The following is a 26,287-nucleotide window of genomic DNA, read 5'->3' as shown; positions in this document are numbered from 1 at the left end:
AGGGAACTCCCCACGTGGAGTTCTTGAAGCTGTCTAAAAGGCAGAGTGAGAGGAAGGCAGAGGGCGTCCTGAGGGGTGTGCGCAGAAGCCGCCAGTACACAGAGGAGGGGATGGGCCCCCTGGGTCCGGGTGTCTTCCTACGTGTCCTCCAGGAGTTGGGGCACGTGGATCTGAGATCTCTCTGGGAATGGGGAGCACAGGGAGGTATGGCCTGGGCCTTCTCTGTGGGCTTGCACAGAGACATAAGCAAGCTGGGCTCCATGCCAACCCAGTCCCTCCCAGTGCTCTGTGAGGCCCCTCCCATTGTTCTGTGAGGCCCCTCCCAGTGCTCTGTGAGGCCCCTCCCAGTGCTCTGTGAGGCCCCTCCCAGTGTTCTGTGAGGCCCCTCCCAGTGCTCTGTGAGGCCCCTCCCAGTGCTCTGTGAGGCCCCTCCCAGTGCTCTGTGAGGCCCCTTCCAGTATGTGAGTCAGTCTGTTCTAGAGAAAAACATGTCACGTTTGCCAGCCCAGAAGGATTATCAGCAAGGTTGGAGCTGCTTTTATGACTAGGTCGGCTTTGCATAGCCTCCTGGGGCTTATGTTCTTACAAATTAACTGGCAAGTTTCTAGCTGGTTCTAGAGCTGGGATGCTGGGATTGAGCCAGGCGACTTCATGGGCTTTGTTGCTTTCTTTTGGTATGGGGCGCCCATCAGTCTCCCCTGATATTTCTTTGGTCTCCCCTCCCCAGCCTGAGGGCCCAAGAGGCTACTGAGGTGGGTCCCGTCAGTGCCATCCAGGCCAGTTATAGGATGGAAGGCTGCCGGGCCAGACGGCCTTACCTTTGCTGCTGAGTCGTGCGTGTTGCCGCTTACCCTGCTGCCCTGCGTTGTAAACCAGGAGGGAGCTGGGCCAGCAGGCTCTGGCAGGTGAAACAGCCTCAAAGGGACCTGCCGCCTGAAGGGGGTGTTCACCTTGACCTCCTGCAGCTCTTCAGGAGCTGGGAGGGGTGACATTCACTCGCAGGGGCCGGTGTTCTCCTGTCTAATTTGTAGTGTGGTTCTCTGCAGTTAACCCTTCTCTAATGGCTGTTGTAGAGCCAGAGGGGGTTTAATAAATCCCTGACCTCTTAACCCAGCAGGGCCAGAAGGATTTGAAAACACCTGGCACCTTAGTCTTCTAGCGGCTGTGATATAGTTCTCAAAGCCAAGTGAATGGCAGCAGCAACAGGTGAAGGTTACTGCGTGTGTGGAGGAGAAAGTGTTTACTGGTAGCTGTTGGGAAGGACATGTGAGTCAGTGAAATCAAAATTTGTGGAACCCATGTGGTTTCTTTTTTTTTTGTAACCCACATAGTTTCAAATCACTTCTTGCTCAATCTGGGTAAAACCTTGGCTGACTGATTTGCCTGTTGCCCCAGGAGCCTTTCCGAGTAGGCAGTAAGCCATCGAGAAGACACGTGATTTGTCACTGAGCCACTGGGTTTAAGTAAATTTCCTAGTAGCTGAAGTTTATCCCTTTAAGCACCAAAACTTGTGTTTCAGTGATGTTGGATGGAAGACTTTCCAAAATGTGTCACGCACAGATTCTGTAGTAGAGGGTGTGCCGGCTGGTTTAGCATTCTGATGGCTCGGGGTGGTGATTAGGACCAGCCCTCCATTGCAGCTTTGGTGTGGCTAGGCCTCGGGGAGCTTAGTCCCTGCACTAACCCGGCCTAGGAAAACGGCTTTCAGCTTGCTTTCGTCAGCTCTGTTCTTGCTGCTGCTGTTCTCCCAGCCTCTGAAAGCACCCCACTCCCTCCCAGTATCGGCCAGGCTCTTCAGACTTGTGGGATTGGGGTCCTGGGTTCCAGTGGGTCCTTGCCCCTGACTCACCGTAGGCCCTCGGTGCACTCTGTTCTCTTTCCGCGTCTCTCTTTTCCTCTCTGAAGCTTACAGAATTGGGTCAGTTTCTGAAGTTTCCTTTTGCTCTGATAGGGCTGTGGTTTTCCGGACTTGCTGAGGGCCCTGCAGCCCTCCCGGAGCCACCTGGCTCCGCTCAGACCTAGGAAACAGTGGGCACTTGGACCGAGCTGCAGATTGAGCCTCGCAGACACCCTGGGGGCCTTTGGGAATTGTTCGCATCTTACAGAGAGAGAAAGTAAAGCTCAGGGGACTCGACATGCACCAAGGCACCCAGCTTTTAAGCGCTGCGGGGACTGGAAGGGGGTCGCCAGGTTCCACATCGTACGCTTCTTGTACTGCACATGCTCAGAGGTTCCCCGGTGGGTGGCAGCTCGTGGGGAGCTGGAAGAAGGCTTTGTGTGCCTCACTGTCCAGCCTTCTAGCTCTGCCCCCTGTTTGGGACTGTCCAGTCCTGTCTGCGGAGAAGACTAGAAATCTTCCTGTCTCGTGTTCCCAGCTCCACTTGGAAGCTCCTGGAGACGGTCCCAGACAGGCAAGGCAGGGAGGGCCTAGTAGGTAGAGCCAGGAACCCAGCAGGTGGGACGGGTGCATGAGGCAGGTGAGAGGGAACTCTCGGAAGGGCACTTCATGGGCATATGGTGCCCCCACGTCGGGGAACACTCTGCCAGTTTGAGCCCTTTAGAGGACGGTGCAGGGAGATCAGCGACCTCTGAGGTTCTGTCCATCCCTGAGAGTCCCCATCTTGGGACCCACTGGATCCTTTTACTGCTCTGTTCCTTCTGATCACAGCAGAGAAATGCATGGGGCAGGAGCTGGGGAAGGTCGCAGGGCAAGTGACAACATCGTGAGACCCCTAAGCAGATTGAACTTAGCCATGGTTCCTGGTCCCAGTTCCAGGGTGAGCTGCTCATTGGAAGCCTTACTGCCTGTCTGCTTTCTGCTCTAGAACCTAGGCCTTCTCCCTCAGATACGTGCCTCTCACCAGCAAGGGAGGATCCCGCTTCTCGGACCCCCGCTGGGCCAGTGATGCCCACTGAGTAGCCCAGTGCAGTGGCAGAGCCAGGCTTCAGCTTTCCAGCTTCCTGGCTATGGGCTGAAGCTTAGTGCTCCCTGTCGGGTTAGCTTGGGAGATGAAGGATGCCTCCAAGGGCTGTATCTTCTCAAATTCTTCACTTCTAGAACCTGAGAATTGAAGAAACAGGCTCAGGAAGGTGGCGCCACGTGGGGCGTGGCTTCAAATTAAACGGAGTTTAGCGGGGCCAAAACCTTAGCCCTAGTGTCCTACACACCTAACCCCCCCCCCCCCCCCCCCCGCCTCCCACATCATCAGAGCGCCCTGATCCAGTTCCATTGTCCTCTTGGGGCTGAGGGTAGATAAGGGTGGCAGGAAGCGTGGCCGCACAGGTTATTCTGTTTGGGGAGAATAGTCCAGAAATGAAAACCAGTACCAGCCAGTGTGAAATTTTCTGATTTGGGTCAGAACCAGCAGCTCCCTATTGTGTCCACCAGTGGGACCCGTGACCCCAGACCAGCAGTAGGGAAGGATCTGGGCAGCTTCCAGAAGCATTTGCCGTAACCAGGTGGTTGCTGGTTTGCCGACCGTTGTAAGGGTGGCACAGCAGATTGGAGGCGTCCATCGTTTCCTGAGCACCTTCCCAGCTCCTGGATCCAGGCTGGGCCCAGTGGAACAGAGAGGAACATGCCCAGGGCCTGTCCTTGGGGAGCTCCAGTGGAGGGACTGCGTGGAAGGGTTTCAAAACCCTTCCCACTGCGTCACCTTGAACATGGGCAGTGCTGGATTGGAGGACGCAGTCACCGGGAGGGGGAGGAGGTAGCAGGCATGGCGGGCCATCTACGCCAGCTGTCCCCAGGGCAGGGCTCCCTGAAACCATAATGGCACGGGTTTATTACCGTTTAAAAATATAACGGCTTAAAACCAAGTGAGAGACCTGGAATTAGTCACTGTGGGAAGCAAGACCTTCATTGAAAAAAAAATTTCCTGTAGTTTGAACTAATTTGGGATTTGCAGAAAAGTCACAGAAATAGTACAGAGTTTCCCCACCGCCCTTACTTGACTTCTCGTGTTAACATCTTTCGTAAACATGGTGCGGCTCAGAACCAGAGAGGGGCTCACCACTGGTGCAGGACTGTTAGCTAAAGACTTCTCCCACTTTCATCGGTGTTTCCTCTGCAGTTGTCTTCCTGTCCCACGATCCCACTTTGCATCCAGTTGTCATTTCTCCTCCTCCACCTGTTCCTCCTCCTGTGGCCTCCTGTCGAATGGCCCTTAATTTGGGTTCGTCAGACGTTTTCTCATGACTGGACTGAGGTTATGCTGTTTTGGCAAGAACCACAAGAGGGGTGTTATTTCCTTCTCGGAGCGTCTTCTCTTGGGGTTCCTATTACTGGTGGTACTGGTCTGGACCACTCACAGTGGTTTCTGCTGGACTTCCGCTCTGCAGGGAGCCACAGAGCCCTCCTTTTGATGAAGCTGGTGAGTTCATAATTCTTTTAGGTTTGTCTTCAGAGTCTCTGATTGTCCAGGAGAACGTTTTTTGACAGCCAAAGCTTCATTCTCGATACCTTGTAAAAAGATGAGGTTCATCCCCAGCAGTGTTCTTTCGTGTCGCTGCCCCCTCCCTGCCTACGGTTCCTTCCCCTCCCCAAGGCCCAACTTGGAGTTTGACTTTTGTCGCTTGATTTTCACAGGGGAAGTGATGGCGGGCCGGCCTCTGGCTTAACATCAAGTATTCAGATTCTCTTTCTTGGTTAGTTTGGGTCTGAGAGGAGTGAACATCAGATCTCTTTGCTCCTCCTTCCAGATACTCTTCATCGGGATCTTTTCTTTAAAAAAAAAAAAAAACAGAAGCCCTCACTGTACAGAGGCAGCTGCGGGAAGTGAAACCACAAAGGGGCCTCGGCAGCACCCGTGTCTTCCTCACTCGGTGTTTCTCTGGCTCCTGTTTCTGCTAAGTCGTCTCCGCACATTAAGCTCTGCTCTCTCTTCTCCACAAGTGCCTCCCTGCCCAGCGGTCCAGTGAGCAGCCCCAGGAGCGTCCCTGCCACGGTGCCCGTGCAGATGTCGAAGCCCAGCAGGGTCCAGCAAGCTCTCGCAGGTAGGCAGGCTGCTCCCTGGTCCAGGTTCCAGAACAGACTGTGTCTGGCAGGACCAGGACTTGGGGGCAGGGGGGAATGCGTGGGGTAGGGGGAGGAGATTGTGGGGCAGGGGTCTTGTTACACCTGTGTGTTCTCATGGAAACCCAGAGAGGCTCCTTGGGGGGCGGTGCCTTTTTTCAGTGATGGTGTATCCCCCAGCGGGTGAGCCTGGGTGCCTGTTCGTTTGTCTCGGTGTTGGGGCGGGGGGGCGGGTCATGCTTAATGACGGTGGGTGCCCTGGTGTGGCCTTTCCCCCATCTTTTACGTTTTCACATCGCCTTGAATTATGGTTCAGGAGTCACTTTGCTGTCCCCAAATGCTTTAGGCATTTCCCTAAGGGGGCCCCCTGGGGAACTCATAGAACTCTTGGCTGGAGTTAACATTTTGAGTAAGTGCTTTTGTGTCTCTCTAGATCTTTTGTTAACCTTACACCTTTGAACTGTTATTTTTTTTAATTGATAAATTATTTATTTTGGCTGCGTTGGGTCTTCGTTGCTGCGCGCAGGCTTTCTCTAGATGTGGTGAGCGGGGGCTACTCTTCGTTGCAGTGCGCGGGCTCCTCGATGCGGTGGCTTCTCTTGTTGTGGAGCACGGGCTCTAGGTGTGCGGGCTTCAGTAGCTGTGGCACGTGGGCTCAGTAGTTGTGGCTCGTGGGCTCTGGAGCACAGGCTCAGTAGTTGTGGCGCACAGGCTTAGTTGCTGCGCGGCATGTGGGATCTTCCCGGACCAGGGCTCGAACCCATGTCCCCTGCATTGGCAGGCAGATTCTTAACCACTGTGCCACCCGGGAAGCCCCAAACTGTTTTTAAAATTCCTCTTGCGGGTATTAGGAAGCCACTGAAAGTTATTTTTTAACTTATGGGAAATGTAAAATCGTACCTGAAGATACACTGAGGAGTCTGGTGAGCCTCCATCATTTAAAGATGGAGGCAGAGGAGTGAGCTAACCAGACTGGGTGTTGGGTGAGTCACTGTGGTAGCACAGGGGGGATTGGAGGGGACCAGGCCTAGAGGCAGGGAGACCCTGTGGACCTGGACTTCATGCCTCAGGTGGGCCAACCACTGACTAGGGTCGTGGCCGTAGATGGAGGTAAGGGCTTCTGACTTGGTGGTTGGATTGGTTGTGAGAGGGAAGGAATAGAATGAGGCCTGGTGAGGCCTGGTGTACAGCTGCCGACAGAGATAATAAATCATCATAATTAAGGAGGAAAGACTAGGGGTTTTGCATGTGTGGTAACTCATTTCATCCCAATAGCAACTCTGTGGGGGAGGAACTTTGATTCCCATTTTATGTTTAAGGAAAGTGAGGCTCAGAGAACTCCGCAAACCTCCCAGGGCCAGCCAGCCAGCCCTTGGCAGAGCTGGGATTCAGCCCCAGGCATTCTTGGCCTCAGAGTCTGGGCTTCTCGCTGTGAGGCGATGGGGCGATGGGTGGGGTGATGGCTGTGGCTGTCGACGGGCGGAGCTGTCCCAGAGGCAGGGAGGTTTGGATGAGCAGTTCAGAAGAGCGGCGTGGGGTGGAGTGGGGCGGCCCGTGCCCGCCCGCCGGGAGTGAGCTTACGGAGACCCGGTTGGATGCCGGGAAGAAGAGCCCTTGAAGGACATGGAAGGACCAGTCAGAGAGGCGGTGAGGACGGTAGAGTGGGGCCGGGAAAGCCCCAGGAGGGGAGGCTTTCAGTCTGTCAGCTGCTCAGCCATCAGCCCTTTGCTGGGGCAGAGAGAACAGTGAGCAAAAATGTGGTGACTAGGAAGTCCCTGCCCAGTGTAGGTCTTCTCGTGGCATCCGACGCCACAGGTGTTTCAGGCCTGTGTGTGTGTGTGTGTGTGTGCGCGTGTGCGTGCGTGTGGTGCTGGTCTTGTTGGAGAGAGGTGGTGGGGGAATGGGCCCAACCTGCACGCGCCCAGCTCCGTTCAGCTCTGCGGTCACTGAGGCTTTAATACCAATGCCATGATCACCTCTGCACACAGCTCAGAAGTGGTCTGGGTGCTGAGGAGCTCTTGAGGCTGGACCCGCTGCAGGCCACATCCTCTGTGTCCCCTGCCGCCTGGGCTCTCACAGCGATCCTGGAGGCAGGCAGGTATTTTAATCTCCATTTACTTGTCAGGGAAACAGACCCCAAAGGTTCAGGAACTGGGTCCCAGTGAGGAAAGTGTAGTAGACGAGCCAGCGGCCAGACACCGCCCCGCCTGAATACGTGGCTCTGGCTCGTACCTGAAGCTGGGGCCGCTGTGTGGGGCACCAGGGAACCAGGGATCCTGCGCCCACCCCCAAGAAGCAGGGTCTGGAGAGACCTCTCAGCTGGGCTGCAGTTACGCATTCGATTATGGATTTGGGAACACGCTCGCCGCATTGAGGTGAGCACCTGGGCACAGGGGTCTGCAGGTAGGTCTCCAGCCCGCGGATGTACTGCGGAAGGGCTGTGCGCCCCTCTCGCTGGTGGAGGATCCACGTCCGTGTCAGCCAGCCACCTCAGGTGCTGGCTTTGCTGCCTGCGGCCCAGCCAGGGCCTCTTCTTAAGGGGGGGTGGGGAGGAGTGGGCCTCCGAGACCGGGGCCAGGCTCCCACCCTGCGAGGGAGGAGGAGTGTCTGCATTTTACGCTACCAAGACCTGCCCGAGACCGGTCAGCCAGTGGGGAGTGGTACTGGCCTTGAGCCCAGCTCGGTAAGGCCAGGGCCAGCGGAGGATAGGCTTGGACCTGAGCCCTGGTCACTAGATGGAAGGCCAACGCTGGACATCAGAAAGGGAGTGTCTGCACATCTGCCCACGTGCAGGACCTGCCAGGGGCTCCGGCAGATCAAGACGAGAGCAGGAAAAGCCGTGGCTATCCGAGCTGTTATGCCGATTTGGGGGGGCGCTGTCCCTGAGCCCTTGCTATTGGGGAAGATGTGATGGCCCCTCTTGGTCCCCCCCCCCACCGCCCAATCCTGTCCACTGGATGCCGCTTTTGTGAAGTGTTAGCTCTGGGGTGATTTTCACACTTTTTCACAAGAAGGCAGACCTGCAGGGCATGGGCTGCTTGTCTGTGGGCGTCTAAGTTAAGACTTCGCTGTCTATGTCTTGAATTCGGAGGAGCAGGTCCTGCATTGAAAAGGGTAGGAGCGTTGTTCACGCTGGCCTCTCGCGGGGCTGATGTGGTGGCCTCAGGGATGTCTGCTCCCCAGCAGGCAGGGACCGGGCACCTCTTGGAGCAGAGTGAAGGAGACGGAGCAGGAGGGGGACGTGGCCGTTTCAGATGGGCAGTCAGGGAGGGGCTGCCGCTCAGGGAGGGGCAGCCAGTGCAGAGGGGTCTGCTTGATGGGCGGGAACTGGTGCATGTTGGGGCAAGTACAAAGCTCCAGGGTTCTCCTAAGGGATTGTTCTCTTTTTTCCCATCTATCTGCCCCCTGTGCCTGCTTGTCATTTGGCCCACCCGATGTTCAGTTCCAAGGGAACCCACAATTTGAGCCCAGGAACAACCTTGGGATGCTGGTGGCATCGAGTTACCTGATGAGCGGGCACCCAGTGTCCAGCCTTGGTCTTCTGATGTCCACTTTGGTGTCTCCTGCGGAGTGGCCACCACAACGCACCCTGTACTGCCCAGGCTGCCGGCCTCTGCTTCTGTCCCTGACTGGGCGCATTTGCCCCGCTGAGAGCCTTTGTTCTCTGGTGGAGGCCACAGTGGGCCCCCGTGGACCCCGAGGCCAGATCTCTCCTCACCGCTCTGGATCGCCTCTGGAGTGGGCAGCAGGTCCACCTGGCTTGTCTGCTGTGCCCAGAGCCCTTGCCAGATTCTGAGCACCTAGAAAGCCCCCCTAAGGGAGGTGCCCGAGGGGAAGCCCAGAGCTCCCTTCCCTGGGGGAGGAGGTGCTTTTGAGCCTGACTAGGGACAGGGAGGATTGGGTAGAGGGTGCTGTGGACAGCAGGGTGGCTGAGAGTGTGGCAGGAATGGGGACTCCAGCGGGAGGACGTGCTGTGTTCCAGGTCCTTGGGGAGCGCGGGTGAGGGTCCGGCTAGGATGCGTGTGGAGCGCCAGGCTGAGGAGTGAGGCATCCCTCCTGCAGGCATCAGGAAGGAGGGACAAGATTGGACAGTCCACTCGGTGCGGCTGCCTGCTGCGGCTCCCTCACGCTGTGGGCTGCCCCTGTGCTCCCACCCAGGGCAAAGGGGACCAGAGAAGGAAGCCATGGCCTGGGACCTTAACTGCTCCAGAGGAGCGGCCACAGGGGCCATGGGGATGCCTCGGTGGGGGAGCAGGCCTGGGGCAGCATTCCCGCTGGCCCGCCCCGCCCCGGCGATGGCGCTGAAGGCATCTAGGCGGGCCAGGTGCGGCGTGCAAAACAGGCAGCTCCGCACGGGGGCAAGCTGAGCAGGAGCTGAGGGGGCGCGGCCGAGGGGCCACAGAGCGAGGACCGTGAGCTCCAGCCCATCTGCGTTTCCATAGCTTGGCTGCGCCCTTCTGTGTCGCCCGTCTGCTCTCCTTCCTCATGCCTGGCACAGAGAGGCGCCCACCAGAACTGCTGAGGAGGCTTCCTGGGGTGGCATTCTGCCCTCTGCCCTCCCGAAGCAACAGACTCGCCCCCTGCATGCTCCAGGCACGGGCTGATGGGTTGCTTGCACAGACCCCTTTGGAGCTTGGGGCCAAGGCTCCCACCAGCCAGGCATTTCACTGGTTCCCGACCCAGAGCTTAGCCCTGCCGGCCCGGATAGGCCCTAGCAGCCTCGAGCAGCCGGATTCCCCGGGGAGATCGGCAGGTCCTGATGGCCGTTGACAGTGCCAGCTGGACACAGCCGGGATTTGTGGAGGTCACATGCTGAACGACTCCTTCTAACGTTTCTCCCCTCTCTGCATGTCTGATCTCGCACCCCGTGTAGGCATGACGAGTATTCTGATGTCAGCCATTGGACTCCCTGTGTGTCTTAGCCGCGCACCCCAGCCCGCCAGCCCTCCCGCCTCCTGTCTGGCCTCTAAAAGTCACAGCTCAGTTAAGAGATTGAGGAAAATGTCCATGAAAGGTAGTTCCTGCTCACAAATACTCTCTGGCCTCTGCTAAGTCTCCTCCGAGTCTTGCTGCCTCTGACTGCTGCACCGAACGCTCTTCTCTGACCACCACGGCCCTCCGCCGCTTCCTTCAAAGGGCCAGCCCATGTGGGGCTACTTCAGAGGGGTCCCCCGATGACCACTGCCCTGGCCGTCACACGGCCAGGGAGGAGGGGTTTCAGAACCGTTGGAAGGTGCTGTGAGTTTTAACAAAACTCAGGTGGAGGGGCCTGTGGGTAGTAAGTTCTAAACCTGCCATTTCTAAAGCCGATGATGGCTCTGCTTCCATCGTTGGGCCAGAGAAGTGTGACCGCCCCGGTGACCTTCAGGATGGTGTGAGAGGGGGCATGGCTCTGGCTCCGCCAGTCCTGCGTTTCCAGAGCTCACGGGCTTTGTGAACTCACACAAGCCTCCCGTTCATGAGCGGAGCGCCTCCTACAGGGCAGGTTGCTTGTGGGAGGAATAGGAAGTAAATCGCTTGGGAAGCGCCTGGCAAGTAGTAGTAGTACGGTGGTTGCTCTGATCCTGTTCACTGCCTGTCTAACCCCTGCCCAAAGGGGGAGGAGGGAGGCCAGGGAGGGGCGGGGCTAACCCTGCCCAGCCCCACCCCACCCCTAGCAGTCGCTCCTGCCCTGCTCCCCCTTCTTACTCTGCCTCAGAGGCCGGCAGCTTCCTGAGGCACTCGGGTTTGCCCCGGGAAAACAAGGCTCTCAGCAGACGCTCTGGCCTTCCTGGGCTCGGATGTCCCTTTCGTGGGGTAGGCGGTCACCTGGCTGGCCCCCTTTGAGAAAAGTGGCTCCTGGAGAGTTACCTCCAGTTCTGAAAGGCTGCCTGGGCACAGGCAGGCAGGAGAGGTAGGGGTGCTGAGCCAGGCCTCACCGAAGGGATCCCAGGGTCCAGCTGGAGACTGGCCTGTCCCTAGTCGACGTGGCCTTCTAGACCAGTCTTATCTAGAAGGCCTCCTCCCCTCAATCAGAATAGAGTCCCAGCCAGCAGGATGGCCACCCGGTGCCGGTGGGGACTGTGCTTTTGCCTGGCTTTCTCCCCAGCGACCAGAGTCAGGGTCCTAGAAGTCTGTGTGTATGGGGGTGCCTGTGCGTGTGTGTGGGGTGCGTGGTCTTCCTTTGCCTCTAGCTGTTTTTCAGGTCATAGCAGCTAATGCCCTTACAGTGATCACGGCTTTGGTTGGTATTGGGTCCACTTTTTAGATGAGAGGACTGAGACTCAGAGGTGGCCTGATTTGGTCCCAGCCCAAGAGCCAGAATCCAACCTGACATCACCAGGTCCCTGCCCCTCTGCTCCCCTCATAACTGTCCCCTGGCCTTCTCTGGTCTAGAGGGAGCTCAGGCCTGTAAGTCTGCAGCCGCAGGCTGATGGCCGTGAGCTTGGGTTCACACCAGAGCCCCTCTGGTCTCAGGGTCTAGGACCAGGAGCTCCCCCTGACCCTGAGACAGGATGACAAGCCCTGCAGGGATCACTCTCCCCGGGCTGCGCTGGTCCCCCTGGTCCCTCCCCTGTGCTCCGCTTTGCTGTCCCTCTGTGATTCTGCAGCTGCCTCTGCCTGGAGAACCCCGCCATGCTGATTCTCTCTCTAGCTGGGGGCGTTTCTTCTCCTTGGGGTGGGGCCTGTTTGGTGCAGGGCCTCTGCTCCGGGCTTCCTGCACAGGTGCACACAGAGGAGTGGGAGGTTTCGGGAGGAGGGGTCGGGGACAGAACTGTGGGCAGCTTAGGAATCGAGGAGGCCTGTCACTGACACCCCACAGTCCAGGGACAAGCCCAAGAAGACTGTGGTTTGCTGTGGCTGTGTGGCCGTCATCTGCAGTCGGTGTGCACACAGATGCCCCCATGGGGTAGGCACGCGCTACACACTTGACTCAGAAAACTTACTTCTCTTACCGAGACTTTCTTACAAGAATGATGAAAGCTGAGTAAAATAACACGGCCAGAATGTGCTCCAGAGTATCTGTTTTAGAAGCTGCTGTTTGACTCTTCCACATGTCCTCTGAAGCCTGGGACAGGTTTCCTGAGTGAAGGTGTGCAGGGCCCCGTCGTGGCTCCTGAGGGCTGTGGCCAGCTGCTGTCTCTGCCCCTCTTCCGTCTCCTCCAGGGCTCCTGGGGCCGGGCCCCCGGCGTGGGCCGGGAAGGGCTCAGCCGGCAGAGCTCCGGAGCGTTCTGCGCCTGGCCCAGGTCTCTCCTCTCCTGCACGCTAACCTTCCCCTCTGAGCCGCCCTAACATCCCTCCCAGCAACTTGGACCGCTCACTGTCGTCCTTTCTGTCTCGTTCCAGCATCTCCAGTTCGTTCTCCTTGGGACACCACTTATGTTCTTCTCTCTTTTAGGAGGGCCTCCAAAGCCAGAGCCAGAGCAGGTGATAAAAAACTACACAGAAGAGCTGAAGACGGCCCTGGATGAGGTGCGTGTCACGGAAACCACGCTGCTTTTGGTTTTGTTTGGAAATGAGGGGTGGCTTAGACGAGGACGCCAGCCTGTCCCCTGCTGGAAGGTGCTTCCTGAGGAGCCTCTGGCCTCGTCCAGAGAGCCATCCTGCCCGCCTGGCTGTTGGGAGGGCCGGTCGGGGTTCCTGTGGTTAACCCAGCCTGCCAGACCCCCGTCACGGCTGCACCTGGACCTCTCTCTGCTGAGCCTCGCTTCGGGGCTATGGCGCTTTTCTCCGATTTGAATGGAGAGTCCTGGAGAATCTGGAGGGGTGGGGGTCAAGGTCATTCGTGCCAGTCCAGAGCCGAGGACTCTCTTCCCTCTTTCTCCTGCAAACTGAGTGCATAGGAAGCATCTGGCTGGTAAAGGTTTGGACAGAAACCTGAAAGTCATCCTCCCGTTGGCCCCTCCCTCCAGCCTGCTCTGCCCTCCCCCTTCACAGCTGTCTGTTTGTCTCTGCCTTTGTGCTCACCCAGCACAGCTGGGCTGCTTTGCCCCCTGCCACCCCCCTCCAAGCTGCCGGCTACACAGCCGACACGTGGCCACGATGACTTAGTACCCGCTGCTCACAGCCTCTCAGCTGGGCCCCCGACGTGTAAGATGAAGAAGCCCCAGCCCCGACCGTGGCCGTCAGGGCCTCCTGGGATCTGGTCCTCCCCCCACCTCGCCTTGTCTCCTGCACCCTGGTTGCCCCTTGCCCTGCAGGTGCGCCGCCCCTCCCAGCGGAAACGCTGGCTCCCGCTTCAGAACGCTTTCTTCTCTCTACCCGAGGGCCCGTTCCCGTGCTTGTGCGTCTGACAAGTTCCCTTTCCCTTGTAAAGCCCAGCGCTGAGGGCCCCTCCCGTACTTACCTCTGCCTGGCTGTTCTGGCCGCCGTCTCCGCCTGTGCTTCAGTTGTTATGCCGGCCCCCATGCTTGGTGCTGCCTGCCGTCCCCTCTGCTGTGGTGACGGTGAGCCCTCTGTGCTCCCAGCCTCCGGAACAAACAGCTGTCAGATTGAGTTAGACTGGGGTGAGGCACTTCAGCAGATGAAGGCCGGTCCTACAGGACCCACCCACTGTGGCACAGGGGCCGTGGGTGAGCACTCCCCGGGTTGGGTCTCCCTCCAGGACTGCATCATCTGTATGGAGAAGCTGTCCATGGCGTCCGGCTACAGCGACGCGACCGACAGCAAGACCTTCGGGCCGGTGGCTGTGGGCCGCTTGGCCAAGTGCAGCCACGCCTTCCACCTGCTCTGCCTGCTGGCCATGTACTGCAACGGGAACAAGGTACCCATGGCCCGCCAGGGCCAGGGGTGGGGGTCGGGGTCTCCTTCCCGCAGCCTGTACCCGTCATGTTGCACTTAAGCAGGTGACTGGGGCTGCCGTGTGAGGGGCCCAGGACCCGCTCGGAGGCAGCCTTGAGATGTCTGCAGCCCTGGCCCTGCAGCAGGATGGGCCTGGGGGTGGCAGGCGATGCCTGGCTGCCCTGCCTTTGATGTAGTTCAGCCGGAGTGGACAGGTCAGGGGGACGGAGAGAACGAAGGCCCGTGGTGGGCCTTGGGGCCTGGCCTTTGCGCAGTGTCCCCGTGCCATTGTGTACCAGCCAAGATGCCAGCTTATCAGTCCACCGTTCACAGGGTTTTCTTTTTCATCTTAAACATGACTCGGCTGTGCAAGCTTTTGCTCACAAACCTCATTTTCTTACCTGATGCCAGTCTCTGGGTACCTTGTCCCTTTAATGAAAATGGCATGAGTTTCTGGGTTAAAACTTATCTGTCCAAGGAAGCTTCTAGAATCAAGTTTCTTTGCGAGGAGGCTGCCTGGGAGTTGGGCAATGTGCCTGGGACCCACTGTGTGACTCGGGGCCAAACCTGTGTCCCTGTGGGCCTCTTTCCCATCTAGCCAGTGGGGTGGCTGGCCTGGGTGCCCTCTCAGGGGCCCCGGCTCAGTCCACGGCATTCTGCCTTGTCCCAGGATGGAAGCTTGCAGTGTCCTTCCTGCAAAACTATCTATGGGGAGAAAACTGGAACCCAGCCCCGGGGGAAGATGGAGGTGTTCACGTTCCAGGTGTCCCTCCCCGGCCACGAGGACTGTGGGACAATCCTCATAGTCTACAACATTCCCCATGGCATTCAGGTAAGGGGCCCCGGCACAAGAGGAGCCTCCTCGGATCTTTCTGGAATCAGCCCTTCTCGGGTGCTGTCCTTTCTCTCCCCCTCCTAGCAGTCTGCACACCCCAGGTCACTGTGAAGGTGCCTAAGCTGCCAAGTCAGGCCACCAGCAACCAGGAGGCACTGGTGCTGGGGGCTAGAGCCAGCTCCTAGGGTTGTGGAAACAGAGAGGTGGCCCTAGCCCTTTCCTGAGCCAGGGAGGGCTTCTTGGAGGCAGAGGCATCTTCGCTGGACTTGTACTGGGTGGAAGGCCAGCAAGCGTCTAAGCAGGAGGAGCGCTTTTATTGGGCCGGCCGGCCAGCGAGCCCACAGGGGCAGAGCACAGGGTGGGGAGGGCTGGCTGGCCTGACTGCTCTTGAGGGACCCGCTCAGTGGCCTGATCCAGGCCTGCGTGGGGCGTGCGGGGACAGGAACCCAAGCTCATTGGGGACCCAGACGGGAGCCCTGGCCCCTGAGGTCTCTGCCTTGGACCAGGTTGGGGGATCTCAGAGCCTGGGCAGGTTGGGAAGATACTGGGTAGTGGGGGCCAGGAGTCTGACGGGATGTCACTCGGTTTTGTCTAATTAGGTGCTTCCCCTGGTTTCTCTCCAGTTCTCCGTGGCTCAAAGTGAAATTTAGAAACACTCCAGACAGCAGTAGAGCCACAGAGTGGGAGGGGACTTTGGAGTTGTACATGGCGTGTCACCGTGTGGCCGAGGGCACAGCAAGGGCTGTGCGCGGTTCCAATCGCCAGCCTCTGTCCAGCCTGCCGCCACTGTCTCGGGCCCCACTCCGGCCACTTCTAGGGCGAGAGTGGAGGGGCTGTGTGCCTGAGTGAGGGTGTCAGGCGGTGGGCCCTGTCATCCAGTCCAGAGAGCCCCGTGCCCAGAGGGCCTCCAGCGAAGCAGGCGCTTCCGTCCCAGCCTCTAAGGGATCCGGGCTCTTCGGGGAAGTGGAGGGAGTTAGCCGGAGTGTCTGACGCCGGGCTGAGCGGCCCGGGTTCAGGGAGGGCAGTCGTGGGTGGGCGCCGTGTTCACGGTGGGTCTTCAGAGCGAGACGTGAGATGGCGGTCGATTTGGTTGGTCACTTGAGCGCAGCAGTAGCCCCACCTGGAAGGCAAAGGGGTGAGGCTGGGCACCCGTGTCCGAGCACCTCTGCAGCCGGAGGGCCCCTCGGCTCCCACTCCCCGCATCTGTGTGCCTCCTGCAGGGCCCAGAACACCCCAACCCTGGAAAGCCGTTCACCGCCAGAGGGTTTCCCCGCCAGTGCTACCTTCCGGACAACGCCCAAGGCCGCAAGGTGAAGGCCCAGCCGACGCCCCTGGGAGCGGCCCCCCCTTCCCCCCGGCTGGCAGCTCTGGGCCCGGCTGTCTGTGTGCAGTGGGAGGCCGTGGGGTGGGGAGGGCCCAGCTCGGCGGCCACACCAGACCTGCCTCTGCCCACCTTACTGCGACAGGCAGAGGGGCCCCTTCCCGGGGACCTGCTGTACGTTAGGCATCCCAGGTGCCCGGGGTCCAGGGAGAGACGAGCTGACCTCACCGGTGCTCCAGTGGGAGGACGGGATGTGGAGGCGCTGGGGCCGTTCTACCTGGGTGGTGGGGCAGCGGCCTGCAGAGCCACCTCTGCGCTGAGACCTGAGTTGGGACTTCCCAGCTCTCCGAAGGCCAGGGAAGAGCGTGCCAGGCAGACAGAAGAGCGGGTGTGGTGGCTTCGGGGTGGGGACAGCTCCGAGGGTGTGAAGAGGCTTAGGGAGGTGAGGGGGTGTCGGGGTGGGTGTCTGCTCTCCAGGCCAGCCTTGGGAGCTGGGGTTTGTTCTAAGCGCTTGTTCACGGCCACCTTCTTCCCCCCTTCCCCGCCATTCCCTCCCCTTCCCCCTCTTCCTGCCTCCCCACCATCCCCTCCCCCTTGGGCAGGTCCTGGAGTTGCTGAAGGTGGCCTGGAAGAGGCGACTTATCTTCACAGTAGGGACGTCCAGCACCACGGGGGAGACCGACACGGTGGTGTGGAACGAGATTCACCACAAGACAGAGATGGACCGCAACGTGACAGGCCACGGCTACCCCGACCCCAACTACCTGCAGAACGTGCTGGCCGAGCTGGCCGCCCAGGGGGTGACTGAGGACTGCCTGCAGCAGCAGTGAGCTGGGGGCGCAGGCGTGCCCCGCCGGAGCCCAGGCTGCTCCTGCCTGCCTGTCCCCATCCCCCGGCCCCCCAGGCCCGGGCCTGCGTGGGACCTGGGTGAGCCTGGGAGTCATACTTGCGAGGGCTTTGGATGCAGCTACCTCAGTGCGTGGGCCCCTCCGTCCTCGGTGGGCCGCGTTGGGCCATCGGTGCTGGGGGCCCTGCAGGGGGTGAGGAGAGACTGCCTGCTGTGCCCCCAGCCAGGGGCAGGCCTGGGTCTGGGTCAGCTTCTCATACCTCAGATGTTCTATTTGCAATAAATGCCCTATAGCCAAAGTCAGCGGGCCCTGGTGGGTTTGTCAGTGGAGAGGCTGCGTGTGTGTGTGTGTGTGTGTGTGTGTGTGTGTGTAAAATCTGATGTGTGAAGGCCAGCACACACATGTCCTGCTGCGTCAGAACAGGAAGGGGACTTACAGGCTGCCCATCCAACCCCCTATATGAAGAAACCAAGGCTACAGTGAGGCCAGGAGCCGGGCGCTGACCTGAGCTGCTCCCGGGCCCCGCCCCAGTTCTCCTTGCAGTGCGCAGTCCAGCAGCTCTGCCAGGGCCCCTCCCATCTCCTTCCCCAGGGTTCTGGCTTTCTAAGCACTGCTCACATGGGGCAGGTGCTGCTGTCTTCATTCTACAGGTGAGGAAACAGGTTCAAGGGTACAGTGACAGCGGTAGAGCCGGGACTGGAATCCCGGACAGGATTGATCTGACCCCATCCTCAAAGTTCTCATCCTTCCCAACCTTCTTAGAAGGAGGATCCAATACTCGCAGGCTTGCTGTCTGCCTGGCGGGGGTGAGTGTGGCCTGGGGCTGAAGAGACACACACCGAGTCACCGAGTGACATAAGGGATGTGGGGGAGGGGGTTTGCGGGAGGGGGTTTGCTTTCACAAGCCCTTCTCCTATAAGAAAAGGACTGAAATTCTTTGACGCGCTGGTACAAAGATGAATATATGTTAGAGCATTTTCTTTCATCTAGAAGTTCCTTTTTTTTTTCTTTCTGATTTTAAAAGAAATTTAAGCATTTTTGTGGACCCCTAGCAGTATCGTGGGCCCTGGGCACTGTGCCCACTGCCTCGTGAAGTTGGCTGGGGAGGGCAGGGAGGCCTCCATAGAGAAGCTGGACCCCAATCCTGTTTGGTTCCACGGTGAGACTCGCTCCACTGCTCACAGGGCACAGGAGTTGGGTGGGCACCCGAGTGCCACCCTCATGCTCGGCTCCCACCATTACAGCACAGTGAGAGTCAGAATTGGAGAAAATGTTCGCAAATCTTATGCCTGATAGGGGTCTCGTATCCAAAAAATATCAAGAACTCTTACAACTCGACAATAAAAAGACAGATCCCCAATTTTTTTTAAATGGGCAAAGGACTTGAATAGATATTTCTCTGAAAAAGATACACAGATGGCTGACAAGCACGTGGAAAATGCTCAACGTCATTAGGGAGACGCAAATCAAAACCACAAAGTGATACCACTTCATACCCATTAGGGTGGTTATTATTTTTAAAAAAGCAGGGAATAAATATTGGTGAGGATGTGGAGAAATTGGAACCCTCATCCACGGCCGGTGGCTATGTAAAATGTAGCCACTTCGGAAAGCAGCTGGGCAGTGCCCCAGAAAGCAGTTACCATATGACTCCACAATTAAAACTACCAGGTAAATATCCAAGAACTGAAAACATGTCCACGGTAGCACTCGTAATAGCCAGAGAGTGGGAGCAACCCCAATGTCCATCAGCTGATGCACGATACAATGTGATGTATCCATGCAACGGAATGCTGTTCAGCCAGAAAACAGAATGAACTATCGACACGTACAACATGGATGAGCCTTGAAAACATTGTGCCAAGTGAAAGAAGCCAGACAGAGAAGGATGCACTGTGTGATTCACTTCATATGAAATATGCAGAAGAGGCACATCCGGAGAGACAGAAAGTAACTTAGTGGTTGTCCGGGGGAGAGGGAATTGGGGGTGACTGTTTTAGTGGGTACAGTGTTTCCTTTTGGGGTGGTGAAAAGTTTCTGGAATCTGGTGATTTAAGGCCAGTGAATTTTAAGAGGAAGTCTACAGGGGCTTCTAGGAAAGCTTATGTTTTTCTGATAAAAGAGATTGGATAACACCCCCCTGCTCCTCCCTTCTTCCTACTTTGATTGAGGATACGATGGCTGGAGCCACAGCAGCCATCTTGCTACAATGAGAAAAAGGCCAAGAGAATCTCAGAGACATTGACCCTATCGTCATTTGACCAAGCCCATGCCAGCAGCTGTCCTCCTCCAGGATTCTTGTAAATAAAAATAAATCCCTCCTTGTTTAAGCAAAACAAAAGCAAACAACCCCCCCTAAAAAAACCAAAGCCCCCAGAAAACAAAAACCACTGAACTGTACATTTTAAAATGATATGGTATGTGAATTATATCTCAATTTTTAAAACACATACAGGGAATTCCCTAGCAGTCCAGTGGTTAGGACTCCACGCTTTCCCTGCCGAGGGCCTGGATTCAGTGCCTGGTCAGTCAGGGAACTAAGATCCCACAGGCTGTGTGGCACAGCCAAAAAAAATTAAAATTTAGATATTTAAAAAATAATTAAAAATTTAAAAATACATATATAGTGAGAACCCGTGGGAGTAATGTAAGTAGGGCAGGTGTCCCCAATGCCCAGGATGAAGACCGGTACCCATCTGTGGAAAAATTGTCTTCCACGAAACCGGTCCCTGGTGCCAGAAAGGTTGGGGACCACTGAAGTAGGGGACTTGCTAGCTGTCAAGGGCTCTACAAGCCTTTCTCTGAGTCCATGTGATTCCTTTGGACGAAGGAACTGGGGAGTGAGGGAGGATGCGGCCTCGTGGAGGAAGGGCAGGGTGCAGAGATGGCAGCAGGGCCAGGGGTGGTGATGGGGCTGGCATCAGACAGGTTGGGGCTGCCCACTTCCTTCCCTGGGTGGGGATAGAAGGCCAGAGGGAGGCTCCTGGCACCTGGGGTGCAGGAATCTCTGGCATGTGGCCCTGAACCCTTGTTTCCAGAGATCAGCCCTCCTCCCCAGGGCTGGGAGGCTGGGTGGGACCCAAATTCAGACATGGGCCTCTGGGGTGACCTGGCCTGCATCTTGGGGGTCCAATGACCTCTCTCGCTCAGCTCCAGCGTCCCTGCTCCTGCCCTCCTAACTGGCCCTGGCCTGCCCCACACCGGAGCCCTGCCCAGCTCCCTCCCCGTGGTGGGCTGGGCTGGGAGGAGGAGTGAGGGTGAACTTGCATTTTCAGGTCTTTCAAGCCCTCGGCCAGGGGGCAGCCTGACTAACCAGCTCCTCCAGGCCCGCGGTGTTGGGGGAGGGGGTGAGGCCGAGCCCCAAGCTGTGGATGCGTGGGTGCTCTGCAGGCCATCATGGGGCTCCCCTGGAGGCAGCTGTGCCCTTGTCTGCTGCTCCTCGTGGTGCTGGTGTGGCCCCAGCCCTGCATGAGCCTGGGTGAGTGGGGGTCCCGGGATGGGTGCCCCTGGCCAGATCCAAGGGGCTGGGGCACCTGCCGGACCCTGGGAGCCCGCCCCCTCCGATTGGGAGAGGCAGCCCCAGGGGCAGTGGGCCCTGGGCCCTCACCCCTATCTCCACGGCCGCAGAGCTCATCCCCTACACGCCGCGGATAACAGCCTGGGACCTGGAAGGGAAGGTCACGGCCACCACGTTTTCCCTGGAGCAGCCGCGCTGTGTCCTGGAAGGGCACGCCAGTGCTGCCAGCACCGTCTGGCTGGTGGTGGCCTTCAGCAACGGTATGTCCTGGTGCAGGCCTGGGGCTGAGGAGAGCTGCAGGGGCCCTGGGAACCCCTCACAACTGGGTGTGGATTGGGAGTTTGGGCTTTATCCAGAGGGCCCTCTGAGAGGTGACAAAGCCTCATGTGAGGCATGGAGGGCCAGGGCTGGAGGCCTTGGACCCAGCCAGGGGCTGTGGCGAGGTCCCATCCGCTCCTCCCCTCCGGCCCCAATCTGTTTGTCCCTCACTCCTGCAGCCTCCAGGGACTTCCAGAGTCCCCAGACACTGGCTGAGATCCCAGCCTCCCCGAGGCTGCCGATGGATGGCCACTACATGACGCTGCCCCTGACCCTGGATCAGCTGCCCTGTGAGGACCCAGTGGGCGGCAGGGGGGGCGCCCCGGTGCTTAGGGTAGGCAATGACGCCGGCTGCCTTGCTGACCTCCAGCAGCCACCCTACTGCAACGCCCCCCTCCCCGGCCCTGGACCTTACAGGTGGGTCACCCAACCTGGACCTTGGGAGAAGGCTGTGCTGGGAGAGGAGGGGTTTTGGGGACCAGGGCTGCCCCCCCACCCCAGCCTCTCCCCAGGCCTCTGTCCTGGCCCATCCCCTTCCCGGCTGCAGGCAGAGCAAGCCCCTCCCCTTCACAAGCCTGGGTTTCTTCCTCTGTTGGGTCCGACCAGCTGGGGGGGGCAGACAGAATGTGGCCCTTCCAGGAGGCCCACGAGGAGGAGATGGGCATCGCAGAGCCGGTGGGGTTGGGTGGGGGTTGGGGAGGAGTCTGCAGGCCCCACAAGGCGGGAGGGGAATGCTGCAGGGCCCACCGTCCCTCCCACAGGTAAATCTGGCGGGAAACTAAGCCTGGGGCTGAGGGTGGAGCCGGGGTGGGAGAACAGGTGTCAGACGAGGGGACAAGGCCAGAGGTCCTCGGGGATACCAAGTGCGGCTGGGGGAACCGGCAGGGGGCGCAGGCAAGGCGGGCCGGGGCGTAGGCTCCACCCACGCCTCCCTCGCCCTCTCACCCAGCCCGGCCAGGTCCCCCTCCCCTCCCCGTGGCCACTCCCTGGCGCGGCCTCCAGTTGTACCTGCCGCAGCAACCCTAGCGGGCCCCCCGAGCCGTCCCGTCAGTGCCAGCCTGCCTGCGTTCCTTGCGGCTCGGAAACCTTCCAGAGCTCCGCCCCCCACCCGCGGACAAAGATACTACCGAGGCTTCGCACGGCTCCCGGTGCCCCCCGAGCTCAGCCTGCCCCCTCCCGTGATCCTGGGCTCCGAGTGCGCCCTGATCATAGCCCTCCCTCCCTGGCCTTTGCCTGGGGTGCCCGCCCTTATAGGGGGGCTTTCCAAGGCCTCACAGACTCCTCACAGCCAGCAGTTCTCTGGGAAGCCAGGGCCCCCCAGCCCCATGCGCCCCACTGAGCCACCCTGAGGCACCCTGCATGTGACACTTAGTAATCGGGGCCACCTAAACCAGATAGAGTGTCTGGAGAGCGACGGGTCAGATGGTTTGGGGCTGCTGGCACAGGTCACTGTGGCCAGAGAGGTCTCCGGGGGTCCTTAGAGCAGGGCCAGGCTTCAGCGGTGCTGATGGGCCCCACCCTCCCCTATACATGGAAAGGCCCACAGCCTGGCCGGCCAGCAGCAGCTGCCTGGGGCCTGGCCAAGGTGGGAGCCTCGCCCAGGGCAGTCGAGGCTCAGAGCCTCACCCTTCCTCCTCTCCCCAGGGTGAAGTTCCTCCTGATGGACTCCAAGGGCTCACCGCAGGCCCAGACGAGGTGGTCCGACCCCATCACTCTCCGTCAAGGTAGTGCTGGGGGAGGGGTGCTCCGGCTCTAGTCTGCCCCGTGTGGACTGGCTGCCCTCTCCACCATGGTCGTGCTCAGCCGGCCCCCGCCCCATACAGAACCTCGTGCTGGAGGCTGGGGCACGGGGCCGACCCCATCGGCAGAGACACCGGCTCTGTCCACCCCAAAATGTTTGCCAACCCTCGGGTGCCCCGGGCCCCAGCCCCGTCATAGACAGAAGCAGTCTTCCCCTCCTTCAAGGAGCCAACCCTGTGCCCAGCACTGCCAGGTGGAGGAGAAGGGCCAGGGCAAGAAGGAGGCTGGAGTCGGTCAGGGCCGTGGGTCCCGGGATAAGGAAACTGCACGTGAAAGGCTGGAGTGTCCCACATGTGGGTGCCTGGGAGATGGGCTGAGAGGCCGGGCTGGTGGTGTTGGTGGGTCTTGTCATGTGAGGGCCTTGAATGCCAGGCTCCAGGAGCAGGGCAGTCCTGAGCTCTGCTGCCACGCTTCCTGCAACAGGCGGGGCAGTGGGCAGGCACATTGGTGGGAACAGCCCAGAAGGTGAGATCAAGGCAAAGGCTGGAGCGATGGCTGGTGGTCCAGGCTGGCAGAACACAGATGCCTAGCTGAGAGGGACAGATGGATGGGCTCAGGAGGCTGGCTGGGGATGTAAGGCAGTCAGCCTTGGGTGGGAGCATGGTGGGGAGGTGACCGCCCTGGGGTCCAGGGGCAGCCTCTGAGAGCCACTGTGTGTGCAGGGAAGTCCCCAGGCTCCATTGACACGTGGCCAGGCCGGCGAAGTGGCGACATGATCGTCATTACCTCCGCCCTCTCTTCTCTGGCCGGTCTCCTGCTCCTGGCCTTCCTGGCAGCCTCCAGCGTGCGCTTGTGAGTGCTGACACCCCCGAGGGCCCCTCTCTCACCCAGAACCCCTTCCCTCTCACTGGTCCCAGCACCTGGAAGCCCTCCATGAGCCCTGTGGTTCTGAGGTGGGCGATGCCCCTTCCAGGGATGTGCAGGGAATTCCCCGCCCCCGCCCAATATCTCTCACCTGGGAGGTCAGGGAGGTGGTCCAGCAGCTCCTCTGACGACAGGTTCAGAGAAGGGGCCACCTCGTTCTGACTGGGCCCTTCTCCTCCCTGACCTTGTTTTCTCTCCAATGAGCCCTCTATCATTTCAGCGAACTGACACCCAGGTAGTCAGGGTGGCCACCTGGAGGAGGCACACCTCCGGTTGGTTCTACAAGGGAGGAAAGGGAGATCAGAGGCTGCAGGGGGAGGGCTCTGGGAGTGGGGAGCTCGGCAGCCTACTCCACCCAGCAGGATGACAGCTGCGCCTCTTCCTCTCCCTATCCAGCTCCAGCCTGTGGTGGCCGGAGGAGGCCCCAGAGCAGCTGCGAACCGGCTCCTTCATGGGGACGCGTTACATGACCCACCACATCCCACCCAGCGAGGCTGCCACGCTGCCCGTGGGCTGCGAGCCTGGCCTGGAACCCCTCCCCAGCCTCAACCCCTAGCCTGGCCCATACAGCTGGGGCTGGGGCCATGGGGGACCTGCACCTACGTGCCCCTCCCCCATCGCATCTCCCCACCCTGCCTGAAATCCATCCCACCACTAGCAGCCCTGCCTTGGGCTTTCCCAGTTCCCCCGCTCCAGGCAGTGAAGTTGCACTCAGGGGAGGGCTGTGGTCAGGCTGGGCATCCAGCCTCCGCCTCCATCTGCCTCAGTTCTGCCTGCCTCGAGTGAGGCTGAAAGGTGACATGGAGAGACCGCCCTGACAGGAAGCTTCCAGGCCCCAGGAGGAGGCCTGCAGGGGGCCTTGTCTGCCCTGTGCAGGGGGCTGGGCTGGGCGCATCCTGGGGTATATGAGGCCTCCCTCTGCCCCTCTGTCCCATCCACCAGCGGCTGGGGCTGCAGTGGAGCCTTTAGAGGTTCTTCCATTTTCCCTGGACGGGGGCCCTTTCTGAGGGTGGCACTCACCAGCTGTAAGGTCTGACAGTGTAGACACACGTTATGACTTTCCGGCCACCACTCCTAAGCCCCTTGCACACGCTGATGGCTCACACGCTTATCCACTCACTCTCACGCCACAAACATTTATTGAGCTCCTGCTGCATGCCCTGCAGTGTCAGACGTGGGCCCTCACGCAGAGCCCGGTGCTGTTCTTGGGAGCTCACTCACTGCTCTGAGCCTCAGATGACCACGTGTCCTGATGTGACCTGTTACTATTGGGAGGCTATGACTCCCTCACATTGTCACATACCCTTGGGCTCACACTCCTCAGACGATCACCCCAATGGACTCTCTGGGGTCCGCGAGCCCCCATCACCCAGGAGGATACACTTAGAGCAGCGTCCGTCCGCCCGCCCGCCAGGCCGGTGGTTCCCACTATGGCCACAAGGGGGCGCCAGTCCAACGCAGCCGCAGGGTCCCGCGCTTGCGCACTCCTATGAACTGCTGCGAGTCCCGCCGCGTGACCCGATGTCGTAGAGATACCGCCACTCAGGGGGGGTCTCTGGAGGTCAGGGCTCCAGGTCCCACCTCGGCCAAGCCAGAGGGATGAGCAGTCACGCTCTCGCTTGAGGATCTACGATGTGTCGTCTAATCCGCACAGCCGCCACCGTTTTCTGGACGGAAAAACTGAGGCTCAGTACCCTCCCCGCCGCGCACTGTCCACTGTCACCGCACCCCGTGTCCCTGGACCCAATCCCGGCCCCTCTAGTCTGACCGCGGCTCCCAGCAGGCAGGCCCCCCGAGGAGGGTGCCCAGCGGTGGCCAGCAGGGGGCCCCTGCTTTTTGGAGATGAATAAAGGCAGTCTGGCTCCTCCATCCTAGCAGTGCCTGTGCTGGTTCTGGAAGAGGAGAATTTACACGCAGGGCCCAGCCTGGCCCCGACACCAGACCCGGGGCTGCCCTGAGCCTATGCCCTTGATCGCCAGCCCTAACTATACATTGAGGGTGCCCCATCTCCTGACGGGCCCAGGGAAACCCACCCACAGTGGGGGGCAGGGCCAGGAAGCCTCCCACCAATGCAGGTGGGTTTAGCAGTGCTCCCTCCCAGGCAAACACTTTAGGGGGGGTCTACTTTGAAAACCCATGCACCCCTGGTCCCTTGTGGTCTCTCCCCTACGCTGCCTGCATCCCCACCAGCCACAAGACCCATTTTAGGTGCAGACAGACAGATTGAGATGCAGTCAGGAGCTCAGGCCCTGGTGTCCTGGGTGACACCTGGCCATGGGAACCAGCCCCTTCAGTCAGCCACTTTTGAAATTCTGCTACTGTACAGCCCAGGACCCTCTTGGATTTTTGGAATTGGAGGACGGTTAAAAGTGCCCTCCCCCGCACCAGCTACCCCCAGAGGAGCCAGTCTCACACTGTCCTGCCCAGGCCTGGCTCCAACACCAGACAGGGAGGCCCTTGAGGCCCAGGATGCCCAGCTTGGGGCCTGCCCAGGAGGGATATGGTGGGGAGGAAGAGGGGTCCGCTGGTGTTTGCTGAGTGAAAAAATGAACAAACCTGCCCAAAGCTGGAGGATCAGCCAGGAGCAGGAACTGCCCCAGGCTCTTTCTGTCCCAGGGTCCTTTTGTGGCTTGTTCTTAGTGCCAGAATCTGTGCAGGTCCCAGGAGCTGCGACATCCTGTGCAGGCCTGCGGCTGCCCCTCACTTCTGAACAGCATCTTCGAACCCTCTGAGGAGCTGCTGTCGCCCCATCGGGGCCACAGGGTCTTAACCGTGGAGACAGGCTCTGAACACACATTGCAACATGGTGAGTGAAGACTGGGCAGGGGAGCCCAGGGGAGGCAACTGACCCCACCTGATGGTCAAGGGGACTTCCTAGGGCTGAGATGAGTCTCAGGAGGCAAATGCAAGTCAGTCAAGTCAGAGGAAAGAAGGAGAGAGGAAGACAGGGTGTGACTCAGGGAGATCAGGTGTAAATGGTCTCGCCCTACGGTGGTACGGATGGTGCCCG

At 59.4% G+C, this 26,287-nt stretch overlaps 2 protein-coding genes across 3 annotated transcripts in view; both read left to right on the top strand.

Annotated features, from left to right (window-relative positions):
• The window catches only part of DTX2 (deltex E3 ubiquitin ligase 2), a 34,026-nt gene extending 16,950 nt beyond the window's left edge, over window positions 1–17,076 (top strand). Inside the window, exons 3-9 of one of the 2 annotated variants that reach the window (XM_065891919.1) lie at window positions 4,895–4,995; window positions 9,888–10,031; window positions 12,393–12,466; window positions 13,599–13,757; window positions 14,445–14,606; window positions 15,830–15,919; window positions 16,533–16,760. In XM_065891919.1, coding sequence (XP_065747991.1) covers window positions 4,895–4,995; window positions 9,888–10,031; window positions 12,393–12,466; window positions 13,599–13,757; window positions 14,445–14,606; window positions 15,830–15,919; window positions 16,533–16,760 — 958 coding nt within the window. Of the gene's footprint in view, window positions 1–4,894; window positions 4,996–9,887; window positions 10,032–12,392; window positions 12,467–13,598; window positions 13,758–14,444; window positions 14,607–15,829; window positions 15,920–16,532 lie in introns of both variants that reach the window. The other variant, XM_065891920.1, reaches the window with a different exon arrangement.
• A 3,098-nt stretch (window positions 17,077–20,174) lies between these two features.
• On the top strand, window positions 20,175–23,833 carry UPK3B (uroplakin 3B). The gene is made up of 6 exons (XM_065891921.1): window positions 20,175–20,256; window positions 20,406–20,555; window positions 20,793–21,030; window positions 22,258–22,337; window positions 23,076–23,205; window positions 23,674–23,833. Exons 1-6 carry the CDS (start codon window positions 20,175–20,177, stop codon window positions 23,831–23,833), a joined length of 840 nt encoding a protein of 279 aa, XP_065747993.1.
• Window positions 23,834–26,287: the final 2,454 nt, after the last annotated feature.

The sequence above is a fragment of the Phocoena phocoena genome, chromosome 15 (genome assembly GCF_963924675.1).
Source record: "Phocoena phocoena chromosome 15, mPhoPho1.1, whole genome shotgun sequence".
Taxonomy (NCBI): domain Eukaryota; kingdom Metazoa; phylum Chordata; class Mammalia; order Artiodactyla; family Phocoenidae; genus Phocoena; species Phocoena phocoena.
This window is presented reverse-complemented; position numbering and strand designations above follow the sequence as displayed.